Here is a 24358-nt window from a genome sequence, read left to right on the forward strand (position 1 = left end):
AGCCGACTCCCCGCTGAGTAGGGAGCCCAAAATGCAGCTCAATCTCAGGACCCCAAGATCATGACCTGAGCCAAAACCAAGAGTCAGCCACTTAACCGACTGAGCCAACTAGGTGCCCTGGAAATCTCGTTTCTTATCAAGGATACTGAAGAGTCCCATTATCTAAAAGAACTGAAAACCCTGCTGTAACTGCTGCAAGAGACATGTGGTTGATGAAAACTACAGGCTTCAAAAAGAGCTTACTGAGAAGTATCCCTTACTTGGTTGCTGTTAATCTTACTTGCAATAAAGAAAGCTCTTATTTTACTTATATTTAACATAACTCACTACCTGGACTACATGAAATTTTGTACGAAAGCATGTATTCCTTGTGTTATGCCACCGCTGAGATTTTAATGTTGTTACTACAGTATAAGCTATCCCATTCTTACTGATACACTGGGCCTTCTATTTTCCCTATTAAACTTTGTTTTTTAGCACCATTTCTAGGGATGGAGGCAGTAGAAAAACATGAATGAAACTGTTCCATTTTATAAAGTTACCTACAGATAATTTTACACAAGCATTACAAGTCCTGCTTCATTTTCCAAATTATCTCATTATTTGTACATTTTCTGCATGTTTCCATTCCATCTTTAGTCTTTGCAATGCCCTCATGTCAAATCTCAAGTTTAGTTTTAGGGGAAAAAAAAGTTTGTTTCCATAAAATTGCATTTTGAGGAAGCAGTTTGAATTTTCTTCTTCAAGGGTCAATTCTAAAGGTTATCAGAAGCATTTAATTTTGTAATTCTAACATCTTTCAATTATGCTGATGCTACTGGAGAATTTCAATGGCTAAGATTCATACCACTTTGTCTTTAGATTCTTAAAAGCAGAGAATGTTACAAAATGATCACATTTCTCCAATAACCAGCACTTATTATATAAAATACATTTCTCATCTAAAAACAGGCTGACATTTGCCTATTATAGAGCTATCAACTACCAAGTCCTTGGTCCACCAACTATTACCAGTATGACTTTGGGCATAAATGACATATTCCTTGTCTTACTTTCATAGATGTCAGAATAAAGTGAGAAAATATATGGGAACTTGCAAAGTCTTAACACAAATAAAAGGTATTATGCCTATTAACTATCCCTTTGCTTCCATTCTCACTGCACAACTCTGATTTCCATTACTATACTTTATAGCCTCAACTCTCTCCTCTTTCATAAAACCTTTCCTTCTCACTAAGATTAATCCATTAAAGCATTCTATTCTCCCTCTCCTGTCTCTAAAAACTCTGTGATTTCCCTAGTATCTTTTAAATAGTCTTAATACCTTTACAGGATACTCAAAATGCACAGTACCAGTGGCTTTAATCCATACTTTTGGCCTTAAATCCCATTATACACACCCCCATAGAAAAACTTACATTCAACCAAAGTAGTCCATTATTTTTACCATAAAACACTTTGCACCTTTGTCAGACATAGAGCACTCCGACTATTCTTCTAACTTGCTATCTTTAAAGACCAAGTCAAGTGTTACTTTCAACATCTTTTCTGAAAAGTATTTTTTCCAAGATCCTTTAGCACCCATCATCTTTACCACACATTTGACATTCAGCCAATAAAGCACTGCAATTTATCCTTCTGTTTTCATGCGTTATCTCCCCCAATAAAATAAGTTGTGGGAACTCTTCTTACCACACCCCAAAATACTTCAGACAATTACTAAGTATTTGTTTAATGGAGGAGTGTTTACTTTGTTTCATCTCAATTACAAAGACCCAAAGTGCCAAATATCAATAAGTCACAACACTGATACTGAATCTCAAAGTTTACACGAACAAATAAATCAGACACTTGACTCTCTACTTTAGTCCAAAACACTCAAGTTGAGAATGAGGAAAGATCTGATAAACTAGCAAGTTTCTTCCCAATTTTGGCTCAATTCTTAAAACATTACAAATCTGTGAGGAAAGAGTAGACTATTCAGATTTTTTTATGTGGAAAAAATTTAATTACTGCCTAAATCACATCTGTACAAAAAGTAAAGAGAGACTGATGAAGAAAGACTTACACTGAAAAATCAAAACTTTAAAACTAATGAAAACACAGATTATCTTTAAAACCTCCCTGCTCCCAAGTTATACTGAGACAAGCCACAAAAAGCACTTGTTAAAGAGAAAAGACACATAAGCAGAAGGAAGACAAAAGACTACCATTCACAATACAGAATTCACAGTATTCACAATAAGAAGTACTACAATGAGAATGAGCAAGAACTCAACAAAAATGGACAGAAATATCTGAACAAGCTAGAAACAGGAAAAGAAATTTAAATGGCCAATAAATGTGAAAAAATGCCTAACTTCCCTCATAATCACAAAAATGAAACACTGAAACATGTGGATATTATTATAGACCTGTAAGATTAGAAAGAAAAAAAAAAGAAAATCTGATGGTATCAAATGTAAAAGAACATGGAAGAAAAACTCTTTTATACTACTGGTAGGAATTTAAATTGGTGTAATTATTGAGAAATTAGACAATGTCTAATATAGCTGAATATGTGCGTACCCTAGGATGCAGCAAATTCTCAGCTATGTATATAACCTACAAAAGGATATTCATTGCATTGTTTTTAATAGCTAAAAAATGAAAAATAGTCCTATTTTACCTCATAAAATGTGGTAAAGACCCAGAATGGAACACCACAGGACTGTGCAATCTCTACTATAAAACTACATGTACATTCCTAAACATCTGACCTTCTGGGGGGAAAAGAAAATCATACACACTAAAATACTACTGATTATGTGAAAACTAAATCAAACACTAAAAATATCAGTCATTATGCAAAAAAAAAAAAAAGTGTAGGGTTTGGGACATACCAATTTAGACCTATGCAACTTTGGAACCTGAGCACTAAAATGAAAATAAAAATAAGTAACAATAACTGAAACCTTAGAAAATGGATAATAAGTGGGTAATAACTTAAGGCTGCCCAAGCAGATGACAGACGGATTCCTCCATAGCTATTAAAAATTCATAAAAACAGTAAAGTAGAAAGGTTGGTTTATGGATGTTAAGATAGTGCAGAGAGAAGAGGAGTCAAAAGATAGAACTTTATATGCTAGGACTGTCAACTTTGAGAATACCCAGGTACAGATAATCACCTTAACAAAAAAAAAAGTTTCACTTAGGGGTGCCTGGGTGGCTCAGTTGGTTAAGCATCTGACTCTTGGTTTCGGCTCAGGTCATAGTCTCAGGGTCCTGAGATCAAGCCCTGAGTTGGGCTCCATGCTCAGCCTGGAGTCTGCTTGTCCCTCTCTGCTCCTCCCCTAGCAAGCTCGCACACGAGGTGTCTCTCTCTCTCTCTTATTCTCTCTCTGGAATAAATAAATAAAATCTTTAAAAAAAAAAAAAAAGGTTTCACTTAAAAGCTTAAAGAACTCCTGTTTACACAAGCAGCCAAGATGAGAGCCTCTCCCGTTCTTACAGAAATTATAATTCTACACTCTTTATCACAGCTCCCTTTACCTAGAAAATAACACAACTTTCCCATTGTCCTGACATCATTCCTCTATTTACCACTTTTTAAAAGATTTATTTATTTATTTAAGAGGGAGAGCACGTGTACAAGCATGTGTGCAAGTGCAGGGAGGGGCAGAGGTAAAACTCTTCAAGCCGACTCCCTGCTAAGTGCAGAGCCCCACCTGGGACTCGATCCCACAACCCATGAGATCATAACCCAAGCGGAAACCAAGAGTCGGATGCTCAACCAACTGAGCCACCCAGACGCCCCCATTTACCAATCATTTATGAGCTAACTACACAGTGTTATAAAAATATATTGTAGTCAAAGTGATTGTTATGTATCGCATTGAAACCCATATTAAGTTTTAAAAAGTTGCAACCTGACAATTATGCCAATGTCTAAATCACACAAAATACTATTTGTTTATGCACAGGTAAATATGTATAAAACTATGTATTATAAGGATACATATAATTTCAGAATATGGAGTCTGGGAGGAGAGGGAAATGATGAGGAGGTTAACAAAACTCAATTTTATCTATAATGTTTATTATGAAAGTAACACTCTAAAGCAAAAATGCCAAAATGATAACATTCTATACATAAGTTCATGAATCCTTGGTTCTATATTGTTTTAAACTATTTTTTAAATCATGTAAAGATGAAATAACACTGCAAAGGGACAATGAAATGAACAGTTTGTCATAAAACAAATTTAGTGTGCATAAAGGTTTTTTTCAATAAGCTGCAAAAATTATTTGACCTTTCTATGCATTTTCCAGCCCAACTGGAATATCAATGCTCTTCAGTACAGCTATCTGAAATAATAACAGGGACGTGAGTCTTTTAGAGGAAGCCTGGTTAGTTCTACCATCCACTCCATAGTCTTACATTTACAAGATAACCTACGTACCTTAATGTAACAGTACATTAAGCAAAAAAGGCTTATTTTCAAGGGGACAGTGACTTATAAATTCTAACTTTCCTTTAAATCTTCATATACACAGCTGAAGTAATAAAGCCAACTTATTATCTATCACTGTTGATTGCCTGTGGTTAATTTTTTCAATAAAAAATTTTACTTTAGAATAATTTTAGGTTTTTGGAAGAGTTACGAAGGTAGTACACAGAGCTCCCATATCCCCTTCACTCTGTTCCCCTAACGTTGTATCTTGCATAACCATATTACACTTGCCAAAACTAAGAAATTAACACTAGTACATTACTACTAACTAAACCACTGACTTTATAAAGATTTCATCAGTTTTTTCACCAGTGTCTATTTTTTTGTTCCAGAATCCAATCCAGGATACTACAATGCATTTGGTCATCATGTCTCCTCAGGCTCCTCTAGTCAACATTAGTTTCTCAGTCTTCCCTTGGTTTTCATGACCTTGAAATTCTTTTTCAGCCCTGGTCAGGTATTTTGTAGAGTGCCTTCAATTTAGGTTCATCTGATTCTTTTTCTCATGCTAAGACTGGGATTATGGGTCTGGGGGGAAGAATAAATACCACAGAGATGAAGGGGATACACGATATCAACATAATGTATCACTGATGATGTTAGCTTTGATCACTTGATTATGGTAGTACTTGCCAGCTTTCTCCACTGTAAAGTTACTATTTTCTTCTTCCATCTATTTTTTTAGTCCAGCCCATTCCTGAGGGATGCTTTTGAGGGGAGGGGAGGGGATGGAGGGAAAGGAAGTATCTACAAATATTTGAAATAATTCTGTGAGATTTCTCCCTTCTTCCCATTTATTTATTTACTCAACCATTTATCTTTATCAGCATGGACTTAGTTATATTTATGCTCCACTTTGGGTAATGATCAAATACTAGGTTATTCTGTTGCTTAAACAGTTCCAGCTCTGGACACTGGAAGCTCCTTTAGATTGGCCCCTATGCTGTTTTGACATGGGCCAACATTTTTTCGGTTTTTTTGAGCACTTTCTTACTTTCTGGTACTATGAGATGCTCCAGGGTCCACCACGTATTTTCCTTGCCACAACCCTAAAATCAGCTATCTGTCTAAGGAGCCCTGCTTCCTTTTATTGGAGAATAATATTTAGAAACCAAAATCTGGACCCTGGGTATAGTCACTGCTACTGGTGTGTCTACTTTCCTTTACATCTTCATATACACAGCGGAAGTAATAAAGCCAACTTATTATCTGTCGCTGTTGATTGCCTGTGGTTAATTTTTTCAATAAAAATTTTTTCTAGGTTTCTAGGCTGTCTCAGCGGAGAGACCTGAGAAATATATGCCTGTGTATTAACCAAGTTAATACAAGTATTAACACACACCTATATAAATATATCTGTATGTGTTGGTACATATCTTAAACTAAACATGAGTTCATACTGATGTCTCCAACTCTAATTTGGTACCCTGTGGTTACTTTTTAATCCCAGATTACGCTTCCCTCTATTATCCAGCATTTTCAAACTGCATCCTCTATTCTCAGGCAATTCATTCAAGTCAAGTTCTAGTGTTAGTTGTACTGAAACAGTAAAGTAACATGCATTTCAAAATGGAGTCCTGTGATAGGTCATCTCCACTACTGGGACAATACATCAGCACACAATTAAGAGAACTATATAAATACTTAACTTATTTTTCTTTAACTAGTGCTCTATTACTTCAATATATTATCTCTGAAAAGGCACTTTCCTTGTAAAAAAAAGAGAGAGAGAAATGAAATGAAAGGTCAATGGCATGGCTTACTATACACTATCAATATATCATTTTAAGTATAAGAAAACAGAAATTATGTGGTTTGACCTATATTATTCCACCAGCAAAAAACAAAGCTGGAACTTGACTGTGTTTTAATCCATTTATTCTACTCCAATTTCCAAATCTGCATTACACTCCATTTTAGGTTATAAGAAATAAGTCGATTTATAAAACAAAAAATAAAAAACAAAAGTGACCTTCTCCTATAAGTTCAAATCCCTTTTACAGCTTTTCTTAGTTGTTTCAAGAGATAAAATATAGTTAGGTAAAGTACAGTTAGTTCACTTCTGAAATCAACTAATATTACAGTAGGAGTTCATATTTAGAGGTAAAACCATAATTAAAATAAACACAAATTATTCAGGGAACAAATATTTACTAAATACCCACATTGTGCAGGTGGATATTACTACGTAAGGTGAACAAATGAGACACATTCTAGCCTTCCCAGAAGAACTCATAATCATAATCTAACGAGGCCAGGGATACAGCTAGGTATAAGAAAACTAATATAGGAAACAAGACAATTATAAGTGAAGTATAAATATACAGATATTCGTTATTTTTTTCCTTCTCTAAACTACTGAGAACTTTGTTTGCAAGTGATTTAAGAATCTTGATTGTTTTCTGGCAGAGGCAACTAGAATATTTACTAAAAAGGGAATGTTTGGTGGTTAAAGAGTAAACAGTTACTTTGATAAATACCTGCTGCAATGCTGAAACTTAACACAGGAATCTGATATTTGCAAAGGGATACGAAAGTAACAATATACAATTAGACTTGAGTCAACTATCCTGGATTTCAGTTCAAATTCTAGATCTTTTTAGCTAGTCAACATTGGGTAAACCATCTCATCTATATGTCACCATATTTAAAATGGGGTTATCATCTGCCCTACTTACAAGACAGTAGGCTCAAATGAGAATGTACACAGCAAAACTACTTTGTAAGTAAAAAAGTGCTACCCAAATGCAAAGTACCATTTATTTTTTTAAAAAGACAGGTAGATACATACATACATATATAAACACACATGTACACACCATACACACAGTGTTATTATCCACCAGGACACCAAGCAAATGTAGAGTAAAAAATACACCATGAACAATTTAGTTTTTAAAATACATGTATTTCTTAAAGTTAAAGATTAAATCCTATGAAGCTAAAGCTAGAAATTTAAGTGAGAGTACTAACCTTAACAAAATTATCAGGAAACATTCCTCTTCTCCCATTTAGTTCTCCTTCTAGCCATCCTTCCTCCTGCAGTTTTTTCACATTCCTGATGATTTCACCGACTCGAATAGTTAATTCATCATCATGTACAGCATCGTAGTCATACTCCACAATATAGTCAACTAAAAAAAAGAAAAAGAAATGTCTAAAACTTAATTCATGAAATACTATTAACCATATTAATAAACTGAAAACTAAGGAGCCTGTTTAACAACAATAATATTACAAAAACATCATCAAGACTTACTTCAATGATTTTAAATATTTGGCTACATTTGTAAATTTCTTGATTGCCTTAGTATGAAACACAGTACAAATTTTAAGTAGAAGCCTCAATACAATATATAATTCATGTCGTAACTTGTTCTTATGGTCAGATGTATGTATTATTAGTGACAGATAAGCTCTATAGTGTTCCCTATGATCCCCATCTCTTGATATTCATGGCTTTGTGTAATTCCCTCTCTTTGACAGGGGACATGACTTATGACTGACTTCTGACCAACAGAAAATGACAAAGATGATAGACTTTATAGGACTACATAAGATTACAATGTCCATCTTGCTAGGAAACTCTCACACTTGCTGGCTTTCAAGATGCAAGCTGCTTTGCTATGAGCTGGCCTACCAAGAAACTGATGAAGGTCTCTGGCTGACAGTCAGCAAAACCTGAGGGCATCAGTCCAACAGCCCACAGAGAACTAAATGATGCCAACCGCCATGTAAGCTTGGAAGCAGATCCTTCCCCAGCTGAGAGCCCAGACCTGGCACACCTTCATTGCAGCCTTGCATAGTACCCAGTTAGTCACACCCAGACTTACTGAATCACAAAATCTGTGAGATAATAAAATGTGTGTTGTTTTTTGTTACTACATAACAGAAAATGAATACACCCTGAAGATTAGTTAAGGATCTATTTTACCGCCTTTAAGTACAGAATTTTAGATTACAGGACATCATATGTGCATACTATTAATATTTTACAGCGCTCAATACAGGAAAGCAATAACAGATTTCCTATTTAAGATGGCAGACTAGCCATACCTCCATTCATCCTTTCTTCCTCCTATAAGAATGATTTTTTAAAAAGAATACACACATACACACACACGAACACGCACACAGTTACAACCAAAAAAAGGGATAAGGATTATGGGCAGACATTGTTGGTTGCCAAACCAAAAGCCATTCCTACATTGACTCCCGACATCCTTCTTCCTTTCTTATTGAACCCCGATTTTGTTCAGGTATTTTGAGATCTTGTACTTTTACAAATGCGGCTTCCCTCATTCCCAGAGGGTTAAATCTTTTCTTGTCCAGACCAGGGCTTTTCAAATACTAATGTACAATCAAGTCATCTTATTGACTTGCAGAAGTCATCTTGTTGAATCTTGCTTAAATGTGTACTCTGAAAAGGCCCTGGATATCTAATGCTGCTGGTCAAGGAGGCAATGGTCTAAAGATAATTTATTTACTAAAGACAATTTATTTATAGTAATTTCACACACACAAACACATATGCATGCACACACTGGTTTTCAAATACATATTTGATAGATGGATTCTACCCATAAGATATGAGCAAGGGTTCGCGGAAAGTTTTATCCAACCTTAAAAACAAAACACAAGGAAAAAAATGTCTTCTTGCAGACTTTAGATATTCCTCAGTGAGAATGTAATGCCCAAAACTGCTATAACTATTTAAGACAAGAAAAAGACTAAGAGATTGTCTTAATCCCTTCTTAAGACAAGAAAAAGATTATGATGGAAAAGAAGAAAGAGGAAAATGACCTAGATCTTTGCTAGATTCATCAAACTGCATATTAACCAACAATACCATTAGTTTTCTTATTACAGAAGTAGTTTTTTCTTAACCTTTTTTTAAAGATTTATTTTAGAGAGAGAAAGCGTACGCATGAGCGGGAGGGTCAGAGAAAAGGGGAGAGAGAATGTGAAGCAGACTCCACACTGAGCACAGAGCCCAACTCGGGGCTCGATCTCACAACCCTGAGATCACAACCTGAGTGAAACCAAGTCAGACACTTAACCGACTGCACCACCCAAGGGCCCCAGTTTTTTCTTAACTTTTAAGTAAATTTTAGACAGGATTTCTACTTGCAGCTGAAAATCCCAACTGGAGAAGAAAGCCAAAAAGAAATTTTTCAAATTTATGAAAATGGATCCATAACTAATAACCAGGAATAAAGCCCAGAGAATTTCAGGAAACTATAACAGATACCAAATTGCTCTGCAGAATCCCATAAAAGCTAGAAATTCAGAAAAGGAGGGCTTATGGGAAATGCAAAACTGAGAACAGGGGAATTACCTCTACGTGGAAGAGCTACCACTCACTATCAACCACAATAGTTCTAAGACAATAATGCTAAATAGGCAGGCATTTTTCTCTGAAGGCCAAAAACTAAAGGGTTAATCCCCACCCTCCACCTCTGCCCCTCCCCCAACACACACACACACACACACACACACACACACACACTTTGGGGAAACTAGTATAGCTCCTATGGATGAGTGCTGGTTTCTTAGAGAAATGACTACTGATTTCCAGAAGTTAGAGGTCTCCACAGCAATGAGCAGCTCCCTGCCTAATAACTGTAAAATAAAACACTTAAGTTCTACCTACATAAATAGTGTCCCCAGCTTATTATTTATTCATAAATATGAATAGACTACAGTTAATCATGAAAAACCATAATAAAATGAAAAATTACTCCTGGATGAAACATACATCCACCTCCCCCCTTCTACCCTCCAAAACAATTGAGTCCTAAAGCCATTTAGGGGTAGAAGAGCACAGTGGGGAAAAAGGGGGGGGAGTGAGGAGGAGGAGTCTAATATGAGAAGTTAAAGACCAAGAAGAGTAAAAGAGGTATCCAAAATTGGTGTGGGGGTAGAAGCAGGAGTCAAGCTATCAGAGCCAGAGTACAGTAAGGAGAGCATCCACATATGGGGGCTTCCCTAGTACAGCTTATCAGCACTCTAACACAAGGTAAGGAAGGCATCCAGGTACAGGCACCCTGACACGGTGTTTCAGACCCCAAGCACAGTGGAGAGGGCATCCAAGCTGAGGGGTAGCTTGGTAAGGGATATCAAAGGTCAAATGGTATTGGGGGTGGGTGGGAGATTTCCATGCAGAGTTATGGAAGGGTAAAGGTGATCTAAAATGAGGACTAATAGTCCAAGGAGAATAGGGTGTTTGCGTGAGGGTGAAGAGTGACAACAGAGAGGGAAGACTAGCTACATCCAGAGGATTGATCAAGTAAGTAAATATATTAAGGGTAACAGAAGCCAAGCTTCTCTGTGTCAGAGAAGGGAGTTGCAAACATAAAGGAGAAAAGGCTAGATTCAATAATGTGATACTAAATGAAAAGTATCACCATGAACTTACAGTTTTCAATACATAAATATACACACACATAAAACACACACACACACCAGCTGTCCACTGAAAGGGCCTGAAACCAGCAACAGTTCAATAGCAATGAGCAAACCTAATGCTGAGATCTTAAAAACACCACTTTCTACTAAAAAGAACTAGGAATCCTTGGGAAGACAGGCACTTCCGCCACTAAGGCAGGAAAAGTACAAGATAAGCCTGGGACACAATATTATGTCACAAAGCAAGGAAGTTAAAAAAAAAAGATAAGGTGATGCCAAAGGACAGAGAGAAGTGATATCAAAAAGGCTCCCATTGGCCAAATCACGCCAATTTGACCATCAAAATAAACAATGACAGTAACAGAATATATCCCATTGAATAAAGTAAGAAATCATGCATCCATGCATGTATAAATAAATGTTAATTTTTTAATTCTATGGTTAGATTGTGATTAAGTAGAAGATCCTGGCTTGCAGAAAATACACACTAAAATATTCAGGAGAAAGACTATTAGTCAGGAAAAATGTCTTTGTACTGTACTTATTTCTACAATTTACCATTTCAAAATAAAAATTGTGAACATGTACAAATTTTTATCCTCAAGAGATGTAACGAAGTTCATAAAATCAGAACAGACTGCTATGAAAAAAAAACTAAGAAAATAAAAAGGGTTGAGAAATCTGTATCTTCCGGGGCGCCTGGGTGGCTCAGTCAGTTAAACATCTGCGTTTGGCTCAGGTCATGAATCCAGGGTCCTGGGATCCAGCCCCGCATCCGACTCCCTGCTCAGCGGGGGGCCGTGCTTCTTCCCCTCCCTCTGCTGCTCCCCCTGCCTGTTCTCTCTCTCTCTGTCAAATAAATAAATAAATAAAATCTTAAAAAAAAAAAAAGAAATCTGTATCTATCAACATGTTTCATTAACTTTTTTTCTCTTTTGGAGAGGTGGAGACAAATCCAAGAAAGTTTTCCAGAAAAGGTAAAGGAAAAAGATATAAAGAAAATATAAAAGACAGATGACCAATCCAGACAATTCAACATCCAATTAACAGTTCTAGGAAAAAAAAAAAGAGAATTGACAATGAAATAACACAAGGAAATACTCCAAAGCTAAATGAACAAATCTTCAAATATAAAGAGGTCTATGAAAATCCAGTAAAATAACAAAAAAGTAAGTACTCACATCTAGATGAAATTTCATAACAAAGATAAATATATCCCTGAAAGCTCTCTGAAAAGAAACAGAGTTCATCTACAAAAGAATGAGAATCATCAGAAAACTTCTCATTGAGGACACCAGATTCTACAGAAGTAAAAAGGCAAGGTCACTTAAGTATTAAAGGAAAATGAATTCCACACTCAAGTCAATCCACAGGCAAGTATAGGGTGTAACATTTTCACACAGGCAAGGAAAAGGAAATTAACCCTACATATGACCTTACATGCTACCCAGTAAAATAAAAAATATGAAACAAAAGAAAGGAAGACATGAAATCCAAGAAATAGTGGAGCCAATCCCAGAGAGTAAGAAAAGTGCTAAGATGGTAACTGTGCAACAAATCTAAGGAACAGTCTAGACTAAGAAGGAGACAAAAATTTCTAGGAGGTATTTGGGGGCAAAGAGGAATGAGGAATAGACTGTTTTTTAATTAACTTTAGATTTTTAGAAGCTAATAATACATGTGGTAATCACTAACATAGTAAGAGTATAAAATGCCAAACAAAAAATACTGGACTTGCAGTTTCAGCTCCAACACATGAAAAACTTAGAAGCTGTCACTCCCACCCCTACAACAAGAAAAAAGCTAAACAAACTGAAAGTCACTGACTTTCCCTGGACCCATCAGAGAAATGAAGACACAAGGCAAACTGCCAGCTCAAGATATGGAGAGATGGACATACCCAGGAAGTCAAAGCCAAGAAGTACTAGATCACCTCAAATACAAACAAGAAGAACCATAAACTGATAAGAACATTATATTAATTTCCCAGGGCTGTCATAACAATCACAAACTAGGTGACTTAAAACAATAAAACTTTATTCTTTATAGCTCTGGAGGCCAGAGTACAAAGTCAAAGTATCAGCAGGGTTGGATCTTTCTGAAGACTCTGAGAAAGAATTGCTTCACACTCTGCCTTGGCTTCTGGAGGCTGCCAGAAATCTCTGGCATTCCTTAGCTTGCATAATTCCAACCTCTGCCTCCATCTGCACATGACCTTGCCCTTCTGTGTGTCTCAAATCTTCCTCCCCTTACTCTTAATAAGAACACTGCTCACTGGATTTCTGGTCAGTCCTAAATCCAGGACAGTATTATCTTAAGATCCTTAGTTACATCTGCAAAGACTTCATTTCCAAATAACATCACATTCATATCCATACCAAGGCTCAGAACTTGGACTTACCATTTTGGGGGCAGAAAGTTATTAATCCACTGCAAACACCTAAATGGTATTTTTGATTAACTACTACAGGCTGAACATGGAAGAGCATCACAGTAGGAAACTTCTGGGAACCACAGTCTCAGGATTCCATCTGAGGAGTAGTTCTTAGGAAAACTCAAGTTCTTAGGAAAACCCAGACAGCCAGGAAGACAAAAAAAGGACTCTAAAGAAATGTGAAGCCTCTGGCACCTACACCTAGAGCAAATATTAAACACAATACAACTCTTGGACAGACTAATATAAAATCTCACACTCAATATCTGTTTATCTCAGCTCCTATTCCCTAATAATGTCCAACTTTCAACAAAAATTATACATCATGCTTTTAAAAGGCAAGAAAAAACACAAAGCAAGCATCAGAGACAGACTCAAATATAATACATATTTTGGAATCAGACAAGGAATTTAAAATAACTATGATTAATATGTTAAGGGTGATAATGGGGAAAAACAAAAAGACAACAAGCAAGAACAGATGGGTTAGGTAAGCAGATGGAAACTCTAAAATCAAAAGGAAATGAAAGAAATCAAAAATACTAATGGAAATAAAGGATCACTGCCCCAGGAAATGAGGGGTGCGTGCTGAAAGGGAAAAGTGAGCACCACAGCAAAGGTGGTGTCTCAGAGGGGATCCACAATGGTAGCACCTCAGAATAAGGTTTCAGGCAAGGTAGGATGCATGGCAGCAGCCACTGAGATGCTGGCCAGCTGGTTGGTGACCTAAACTGAAGGGACAAGTAGCACGCTCAGCATCCACAGCCCTGAGCCCTTGCCTCAGTTTTCTAAAATTCAGGCTCCCTTCCACCAGACCTTTACGCCCAGAATCAACAACTTTATCAACCCTCTCCTCCCCCAGCCCCTGGAGTTCTGTGTGGAGCAGGGACCAGGAACTTCCAGCACTGAGATCCGGCCCTGAGGGGCTGACAGGTAACAAGAAGGTCCCTGGTGCCCAGGAGGAGGGAACTGTGGCAGGAGAAGGAGGAAGTGACTGGGCAAAGGGGTACAAGCTCTCTGCACCTACCCCCATCTCCTCCCTCTGCCATTGCCCATTCTGTGCAAGCAGCCCTCCTAAGCACCAGGGCCGTGGAGGTGTCCTGGTAATCACCACTAATGGAAGCTGCCAGCACCACCATCTGGACCTCAGAGAAAATGATCAGCTTTACCCAGAAATCAGTATGCACAGCACACAGGCAGAAATGCTCCCAAGGCTCCTGACAGTTCCACAGCAGGGGCAACAGGCAAACGGGCAATCCTTGTCCCTGCTCAAAGATGACACTTCAAATGAACAAGAGCTTTTCTGTCAGAAGTTAGTTGCATCAGTGTTGTATACTTGATTTCATGGACTCAGTTTCAGACTTGAAGACCAACAAAATTAAAAGAACAACACTGAATGAACTGATTGAGTATGTTTCAACTAATTGTGGGGTAATTTGTCGAATCGGTGTATTGTGATAAAGTAAAAATGATCAGTGCTGGCATCTTCCATACTCTTCCCCCAAGTCATAATCTAGATTTTGATCCAGAAAAGGATGAACTTGAGGCCTCTTGGCTTCACATACAATTGGTGTCAGAGTTCTTAAGATTTTTGGAGAGTTTTGGTTTGGAGAGCATTGCAAAGTAATGTATGCACCAGAAATTTGTAAAACAGTTCCTGACCTTTTCAACAGTGAAGGTATCTCAGAGAACAGGAATACCTGAAAACTGTTCTGCACTGAATTTATAGGAAATTTCTTGGATTAAGAGCATTTATCAGAAAACAAATTAACAACACTTTCCTCAGGTTTATATATGAAACCACGTTTCCATGGGGTTGCTGAACTCTTTGAAATATTAGTAAGTTTTATCAATGGCTTTATGCCATACCACTGAAAACAGAACATAAATAATTTCTAATGAAGGCTCTTATCGTACACATACTGCAAAAGGATTAGCTTTGTCCCATGCTCAGCTAGCCTACTGTGTTGTATAGTTTCTAGGGAAAGATACAACACTAACATAACCAGAGATCACAGGACTGCTAAAATTTTGGCCAAAAACATGCAGTCAGAAAGAGGTGATGCTTTCAGAAGAAACTGAGAAATCTTAGATGTCACTGAACCAACACAATTCCAAAGAACTGAAGAGCCCCTTTTTAAGCAGATATCCAGGTGTGTGTCCAGTTCTCAATTTTAGGTTGGAGAAAGGGTACTGCACACTTCTGGAATAATGAATATATTCTTAGTTTGAGGAGAATATTAATAAAATCCTGACAATTACATTTGGCAGTTTGTAAAAAATCTCCAATGAACACTGGAATAGACCACTGTAGCACTGGTGTGCAACACACTGAAAACCCTAATGGACATAAAAACGGCAAGCTTTCCAACAATCTTACTAGCTCACCCAAAGATGAAAGACAAAAAAGAGTAAAAGAAGAAATTGGAACACAAAGAATTATAGGGAAAAATCAGAGCAGCAAAAGCTAAAGAAAGCTTAAGAAAAGCAGAACAGTGCTTACAACATGCACAGTATTCTCAGCAACAGAAGTGACAAATTAAAGAAAAAAGCCTACACCACTACTGGATAAGCACAATTTTGTACACTGTTTCGAAACACGTAAAAAAAAATTTTTTTTTAATTTATTTATTTATTTGACAGAGAAACACAGCGAGAGAGGGAACACAAGCAGGGGGAGAGGGAGAAGCAGGCTTCCCGCAGAGCAGGGAGCCCGATGCGGGGCTCGATCTCCAGACCCTGAGATCATGACCTGAGCCGAAGGCAGACGCTTAACGACTGAGCCACCCAGGCGCCCCGAAACACGTAAAAATTTTGAAACAAACTTCATCAGTATAACTAAAGGGCCAATTTTATTTCCAGCAAATGTAAATGAAAAAAATATATAGACTAAACATAGCTCTGTGCTATACCATGGTCACAGTACATTGTAACCTTTGTCTCATCATTGATTTACTGTGTCACTTTCAAGTTATGAGTGAGATAATTATGAGAGTGGTAAGAATTATGATTTGAATTTTCTTGTTGCACATATAGGTATATTTTTCCTTTTTATAATGCTCTTCATTCATATTGTTACAGACCTTAGTTACAGCCTATGAAAAAGAGTATTTCCTAAAATAAAACTGAGGTATAATCCTTACCCTTCTCTTCATTTCTCCTAGAGATATGATGAGGGGAACTGCCCACTCTAAGCATTCCCTCACTACAGATATTACTTTTACTCTAAAATCTAAGCAAAAACTTGGGCGCCTGGGTGGCTCAGTTGGTTAAGCGACTGCCTTCAGCTCAGGTCATGATCCTGGAGTCCCTGGATCGAGTCCCGCATCGGGCTCCCTGCTCGGCAGGGGGTCTGCTTCTCCCTCTGACCCTAACCCCTCTCATGCTCTCTGTCTCTCATTCTCTCTCTCTCAAATAAATAAATAAAATCTTTAAAAAAAAAAAATAAATAAAATCTAAGCAAAAACTTAAATCGCCAAGTTTTTAAAGCACAAAATATAAATAAAAGCTGGGAAAATAAAACAAATAAGATAAAGGATGCCATTGGTGGGCTCATCACCAGACTAAACACCACCAAAGACAGAATCAGGAAACTTGAAAATAGGTCAACAGAAACTTCCCAAACTGAAATGTAAAGAGAAAAAAAAAAAACAAAACAAAAAACAGAACATCTAAGAACTGTGTAACAATTTTAATAGATATAATATATGAGTAACTGGAATGCTAGAAAAGGAAGATAACGGAGAATTTTCCAAAATCAGTATCATACACCAAACCACACATGTGGGAAACTCAGAGAATACGAAACAGGAAAATGTGAGAAAAGTCTACACCTAAGCACACCCTTTTCAAACTGCAGAAAACCAAACAGAAATTCTTGAAGCCATAAGAGAAAAAGCACCTTACGTATAGAAGAACAAGGGTAAGAATTATAGCAAACCTCTCTTCAGAAACACTCAAGAGAGGGGAGTAAACTATTTGAAGTATTGAAAGAAAAAAACTACCAACTTAGACTTCTAAGAGGGAAGTTTACAAAGATAACAGATCAACCTTAAGAAGTAAGAAAAATCTCTGGGGCGCCTGGGTGGCTCAGTGGTTAAGCGTCTGCCTTCGGCTCAGGTCATGATCCCAGGGTCCTGGGATCAAGCCCCGCATCGGGCTCCCTGCTCAGCGGAGAGCCTCCTTCTCCCTCTCCGACTCCCCCTGCTTGTGTTCCCTCTCTTGCTGTCTCTCTGTCAAATAAATAAAATCTTTAAAAAAAAAAAGAAAGAAGAAAAATCTCAAATAACCTAACCTTATATCTAAAGAAACTAGAAAAAATACAAAGCTCAAAGTTAAAAGGAGAAAGAAAATAATAAAAATCAGAGCAGAAATAAATGATATAGAGATTTTTAAAAAATAAAAAAGATTAATAAAACCAAGAACTGCTTTTTGGAAAGATAAATGAAATTGATAAACCTTTAGCTAGACTCATCAAGAAAAAAGAGAGAACTTAAATAAATAAAATCAGAAATGAAAGAAGTAACAACTAAGACCACAGAAAAACAAAGGATTATTAAGATACTACTATGGAAAATTATATGCCAACAAATTGGCTAACCTAGAAGATATGGATAAATTTCTAGAAACATAAATCTTCCAAAACTGAATCAGAAGGAAATAGAAAATCTGAACAGACTGATGACCAGTAATGAAATTAAACAAACAAAAGTCCAGGACCAGGTGCCTTCACAGTTGAATTCTACCAAATATTTAAAGAGTTAATACCTATTCTTGTCAAACTATTCCAAAAAATAGAGGAAGAAAAGATTCCAAATTTCACTCTACAAGGCCAGCATTACTCTAATACCTGAACCACTAACACTACAAAAAAAGAAAACTACACACCAATTATCTCTGATGAACACAGATGCAGATATCCTCAACAAAATATTAGCAAACTGCATCCAACAATACAAGAATCATTCACCACTATCAAATAGGATTTATTTCAGAGATGCAAGCATGGTTCAGTATTCACAAATCAATCAACATGATATATCATATTAACAAAATAAAGAAAAAAATCCATATGATCATCTCAATAGATGCAGAAAAAGCATTTGCTAAAATTCAACATCCATTCATGATAAAAACTCTCAACAAAGTGGATTTAGAGGAAACACACCTCAACATAATAAAGGCCATAGCTAATGTCATACCCAATGGTGAAAAACTGATTTTCCTTTAAGATTAGGAACCAAAAAAAAAAAAAAAAAAAAAATTAGGAACAAGACAAGGATGCCTACTCTTGAAATTTTTATTTAGAACAGTACTAGAAATGCTAGCCATAGGAATCAGACAAGAAAAGTAATAAAAGGTATCCAAATTGGTAAGAAAGAAGTAAAACTGTCACTATTTCCAAATGACATGACCCTGTATTTAGAAAAGCCTAAAGACTCCACCAGAAAACTTTAGAATAAATGAATTCAGTAAAATTGCAGAATACAAAATGAATACCCGTAAATTGGTTATATTTCTACACACTAATGACAAAATAGCAGAAAGATAAATTAAGAAAACAATCCCATTTATAATTACACCAAAAAGAATAAAATAGCTAAGAATAAACTTAACCAAGGAGGTAAAAAACCTATACTGTGATAATTATAAGACACTGAAGAAAGAAAATGAAGACGACACAAATGGAAAGTTATACCATGCTCACAGAGTAAAATAATTAATATTGCTAAAATGTCCATACTCCTCAAAGCACCCTACAAATTCAATGCAATCCCTATCAAAATACCAAAAGTGTTTTTCACAGAACTAGAACAAATAATCCCAGCATGTGTACGAAACCACAAGACACTGAATGGCCAAAACAATCTTGACAAAGAACAGCAAAGCTGGAGGTATGACAATCCCAGATTTCAAGATATACTACAAAGTCATAATAATCCAAACAGTGTTGTTCACACACAAACAGACACTTAGATCAATGAAACAGGATTGAGAACCCAGAAATAAACCACACTTATATGATGAATGTACAATGTGGAAAAGACAGTCTCTTCAATAAATGGTGTTGGGAAAACTGGACTGCTGCATGCAAAAGAATAAAACTGGAACACTTTCTTACACCAAGCAGAAAAATAACTCAAAATGATTTAAACACCTATATGTGAGACCTGAAACCATAATATTCCTTAACAACAACAACAAAAAAGGCAGTAGTCTCTGACATTGGCCTTGACAACATATTTATGGATATGTCCCCTCAGGTAAGGGAAATGAATAAAAAAAATAAACTATGTGGACTACACCAAAATAAAAAGCTTTTGCACAGCAAAGGAAACCATCAAAAAAATGATATAGTTTAGGAAAACACGTATAATGAAATTTCAAATGATTAAGGCAAGAGACCAAACTAAGTATAAAGTACAAACCAAATCTGTAAAATATATTTCTTTTTTAAGACCTGAAATACATCAAAATAACTGTTCACTCCGTAGAAATGTACAGGTCTTTTTTTTCTCCTTCTTTATTCTGTGTTTTCTAAACTTCCTAAAATGAACAGTTTTACAATTAAAGATGATACTAATGTTGGTAATTCATAATGTGCTGTATTTACAGAACGTTAGTGTGGCAGAACCCCAATTATGCAAGTGTTCCTTATTATAATGTCGTTCTTTTCCAGCTAGGGTTCGTTCCAAGGTGATACAGGAGGGTATCTGATGTTATGCCCCACAGTATACATCAAAACCTTTCACCTAGAAGTAGAGCTAGCTAGAATCAATGGGATATGTTTCAACCCTGAAGGAATCATTAAAAAGCCGTAAATCCCATCCGCCCTACTCTGATAGAATTTTCTTATAATTTAGTTACCAAGACTAAACTCAATACAAAAAAGTTAATCCCAATCTTCCAACAACACTTCACTGTCTTAGAAACCACAAGTTCTACAGTACACATCATATGGAACAAGAAATGTTCCTGACTTACAAATGTACTGTTTTTCAAGTTCTTGTCTACTTCTCAATAGTGCTATCTGATCTTAGCCATCTACTTAATTATAACGCCTATATTTGAATATGAGAATTGTTAAATTTCTTTAATGATATTCATATATAGTATGTATATACATATAAACTATACATATGTATATATAAACATACACAATGTTTTTCAAAATATTATAGTGAGTCATGAAGTGTGGCAAAAAAAAATATGTCAGCAATACAATGAACTCCTCCTTAAATTATATTGAATTACTCTAAATTATTTGTGCCTTCTTGCAGGAGAATTACACTGAGTTGACTTTCAAATATTTTATCCACTTTAACAAAATCTCTACTCAAAAGTCCAACTTTCATTTCAACAGTTCATGTCTAAGTAAAATTTATTTATTTCTTAAAAATTAGTTTGTTGTAAAAGCTATTTTATACATAGTTCAAGTAGTATTATATTTTCAATTTTTTTCAGATAAACTACAACCAAAAACACTAACTTCTCATTAACTATTAGAGCTAAATGAACCAGATCTTCCTAAAGTCAGTAAACTTCAAAATAAATTCATCCTAGGGCACCTGGGTGGCTCAGTAGGTTAAGTGTCTGCCTTCGGCTCAGGTCATGATCCCAGGGTCCTGGGATCAAGCCCCACATCGGGCTCCCTGCTCAGCGGGGAGCCTGCTCCTCTCACTGGCTCTCTCTCTCAAATAAATAAATAAAAATCTTTTAAAAAATAAAAACAAAGTAAATAAATAAACTCATCCTAGATTTGGGGGGATATTTTGGCCACTATATATACCACCATCCTAACCCCAAAGACTTAAGTTATGATTATTTAACTAACCAATAAACAATAGTAGCACTTGTATGGTTAGCTCACCCAGCAATCCACTTCTCAACATCTCAAAAGATTAAATACTTCAAAGAAGCCTATCAGGATGAGCAATGAAAAATAAACTGGAGCCACAAAAGATTACAGAATACACAAAGAGATTTGTCAATTCAACACTCTAAAATGGGATGCTGCAGAGCTGGGGCCAGACTCAGAGGCTCAGAGTCATGTGACAACCTATGAAACTGGGCTGGTTCTTAGTTAGACTATAAATTTCCAACCCTAAATCTCAATTAAATGGATAAATTTCTATTTTAAAAAGAAACACGAATTACTCAAGAGATTAAAAATAAAATCAACAGCCATAATCCAGGAATAAAATCAGAAAGTGGCCTAAAAATAGCCTCAAAAACAGTTCCCAAAAACAGATGATTTGTTTTAAAGGTTAATTCTTTCAAAACTACCATAAAACACAAAATAAGCCTACAAAGCTTCACTATCTTAAAATAATCATTATTTAAAAACAATTTAAGTGATATTAAGACCAAAAATTGTACCCACAAATCTACTGTCTCAAACACATAAGGTTCTAAATAAAATGCCAATAAAGGAAATTGAAATGCATAGATAATTAGCCACCACAATAAGCAGGGGATAGAGGTTTAATCTTGGAAAATCTGGGGCAACTGGCTGTCTCAGTCGGTAGAGCATGCAACTCTTGATCTCAGGGTCATGAGTTCAAGCTCCACTTCGGTGTAAAGCTTACTTTGAAAAAATAATAAGAAAGAAAGAAATCTTGGAAAATCTAATTTATCATATAAACAGATAAAATTAAGAAAAACCACATGATCCACAGATTCAAAGTAGCATTCGATAAATTTGAGCATTAATGTGTTTTGTGTGAACTCAATCCCTCTTGTCCCAGTAAAAAGCTCCTAACATGAGGTGTTAACCTCAAGCTTTGCCCCAGAAAACATAAGCTTTGGGGCCAAATTAGCAATTCAGTTCTTCTCAGGATAACTATATTTATAACATGTACATTCAGACCTAGTTTATATTAGGGCATGGTTCTCAACCAGGATGATTTTGCCCCACAGGCGACACTTGGCCAAGTCTGGAGACATTTTTGGTTGTTACAGCTCAGGGAACGCTACCAACATCTAGTGGGTGGGGGCCGGGGCTGCTGCTAAGCATCCATCAATGCACAGGACAGTCCTCCACACAAATTAATTTCTGGCCCAAAACTGCTAAGGTTGAAAAATTCCATATAAGGGGAAATATGCTACATACCGATTTTCATCTCATCCGTAAATTCTAGTTGAGTGAAAAAGAACTCTTCTCAGGGCACCTGGCTAGCTCAGTCAGAAGAGTGTGCAACTCTTGATCTCAGGGCTGTAGTTTTCAGCCCCACACTGGGTATAGAGATTACTAAAAAATCAAGCTTAAAAAAAACCCACACACACAAAAAACACCTCTCCTCTCACACATACACATACACAAACACACACAAACAAAAAACACCTCTCCTCTCACACATACACATACACAAACACACACGCGCGCGCGCACACACGAAACGAAGAGGGTAGGAGAAATGCTAAGGAGGGAGGGGAGGAAATGGAAGTAAATATCAAGATTGTGGTGAGAAGCTTCTAAGCAAACAGAACAATCAAAATTTAAAAGCAAGCAAACTGGAAACTAGGAATAAATATTTGCAGCAAACCAAAGAATTAAAAGCATTTCTAAGAACCAAAAAGAAAAATAATACAACAAAGGCTGAAAACAAGCAAAAGAAAATGTAGTATTTAAAATGAAGTATAGCCACTCTAGGAATTTAATTCTCACTTTGAAAAAAAAAGATACATATTTTCTTAGCAACCTGGACTCACAGTAGGGAGGGGGGCCGTGCAGGAGGGTTGCTGATAGTATTTTTTAAGGAGTCTACATTTTAAAAAAATTTTTAATAGTGATTTTTTTAAAAACAATTAATAAAAAATAGTGATTTTTTAAAAAACAAAGTAAAGTCTGAACACCAAGGTTAAAATTCTTAAAATCCAGAAATTTTTTTTAATTATGCATAAAATATCAACAGTAATATTAAAAAGTTCACCAACTATTCTGCCCCAATAAACATGTATTCTTCTGATAATGAAAAATCACATCATAAAAAATAATATAAGCAATTTATACAAATTCCAAACAGGTTTGAGTTGTATGGACATTCACTAGGGAATATTTACTTTGGTTCTAATCAATACAACATAGGTAGATACCACAATATCTAATTAGGTCTGTCAAATTAAATGTACTCTGTATTATACCACTGGTTATATTATGCCATTGAGTTTTAACCTTTATTATAGCAAATCACAAATTACAAGAAGTTATACAAAAATTAACAAAACTATGCTCCATTGGGGCACCTGGGTGGTGCAGTCAGTTAAGTGCCGACTCCTGGTTTTGGCTCAGGTCAAGATCTTGAGGTCACAGGATCGAGCCCCACCTAGGGCTCTGCGCCCAGCAGAGAGTCTGCTTAAGACTCCCTCTCCCGGGCGCCTGGGTGGCTCAGTTGGTTAAGCGACTGCCTTCGGCTCAGGTCATGATCCTGGAGTCCCTGGATCGAGTCCCGCATCGGGCTCCCTGCTCTGCAGGGAGTCTGCTTCTCCCTCTGACCCTCCCCCCTCTCATGTGCTCTCTCTCATTCTCTCTCTCTCAAATAAATAAATAAATAAATAAATCTTTAAAAAAAAAAAAAAAAAGACTCCCTCTCCCTCTGCCCCTCCCCTCCACTTTTTCTCTCTATAAAAACATACTCCACTGTAAATTCAGAAACAAGTATAAGCTTTATTCCAAAGAAGCAATAATATAATAAAAACACATTAATGGTTCCATTAAAAAAAGAAAAGATAAAAAGTATTTTTACTTTTTATTCCCAAGATTAAATACTTATTTTTTACCAGAACCTAAAGTCTTTACCAGAAACTTCTTTCCAGGACTATCCTTACATAAATGCAGAAATGCAAAATTGATGAGCATTGCTTAGTATCATTAACCGGTGACATTTCATTATTTAGGTTCCCTAAAGTTATCCGGAATGTCAAAATACTAAGAAAATTCCCTCATGTTCGTTAAAATAGAACTGATAAACAGCATTTCTTACATTTTTTTCAACAGAAGTAAGTAAATCACTCTAAAGATATC

At 36.2% G+C, this 24358-nt stretch overlaps 1 protein-coding gene and 1 pseudogene across 1 annotated transcript in view; one reads left to right on the forward strand and one right to left on the reverse strand.

Moving 5' to 3' along the window:
- The window catches only part of CD2AP (CD2 associated protein), a 133481-nt gene that overhangs the window by 93350 nt on the left and 15773 nt on the right, over positions 1–24358 (reverse strand). Inside the window, exon 2 of the mRNA XM_036110581.2 lies at positions 7467–7627. Coding sequence (XP_035966474.2) covers positions 7467–7627 — 161 coding nt within the window. The remainder of the gene's footprint in view (positions 1–7466; positions 7628–24358) is intronic.
- On the forward strand, positions 14665–15907 carry LOC118547275 (serine/threonine-protein phosphatase 2A 56 kDa regulatory subunit alpha isoform pseudogene; annotated as a pseudogene).

Source organism: Halichoerus grypus, chromosome 9 (genome assembly GCF_964656455.1).
Source record: "Halichoerus grypus chromosome 9, mHalGry1.hap1.1, whole genome shotgun sequence".
Taxonomy (NCBI): domain Eukaryota; kingdom Metazoa; phylum Chordata; class Mammalia; order Carnivora; family Phocidae; genus Halichoerus; species Halichoerus grypus.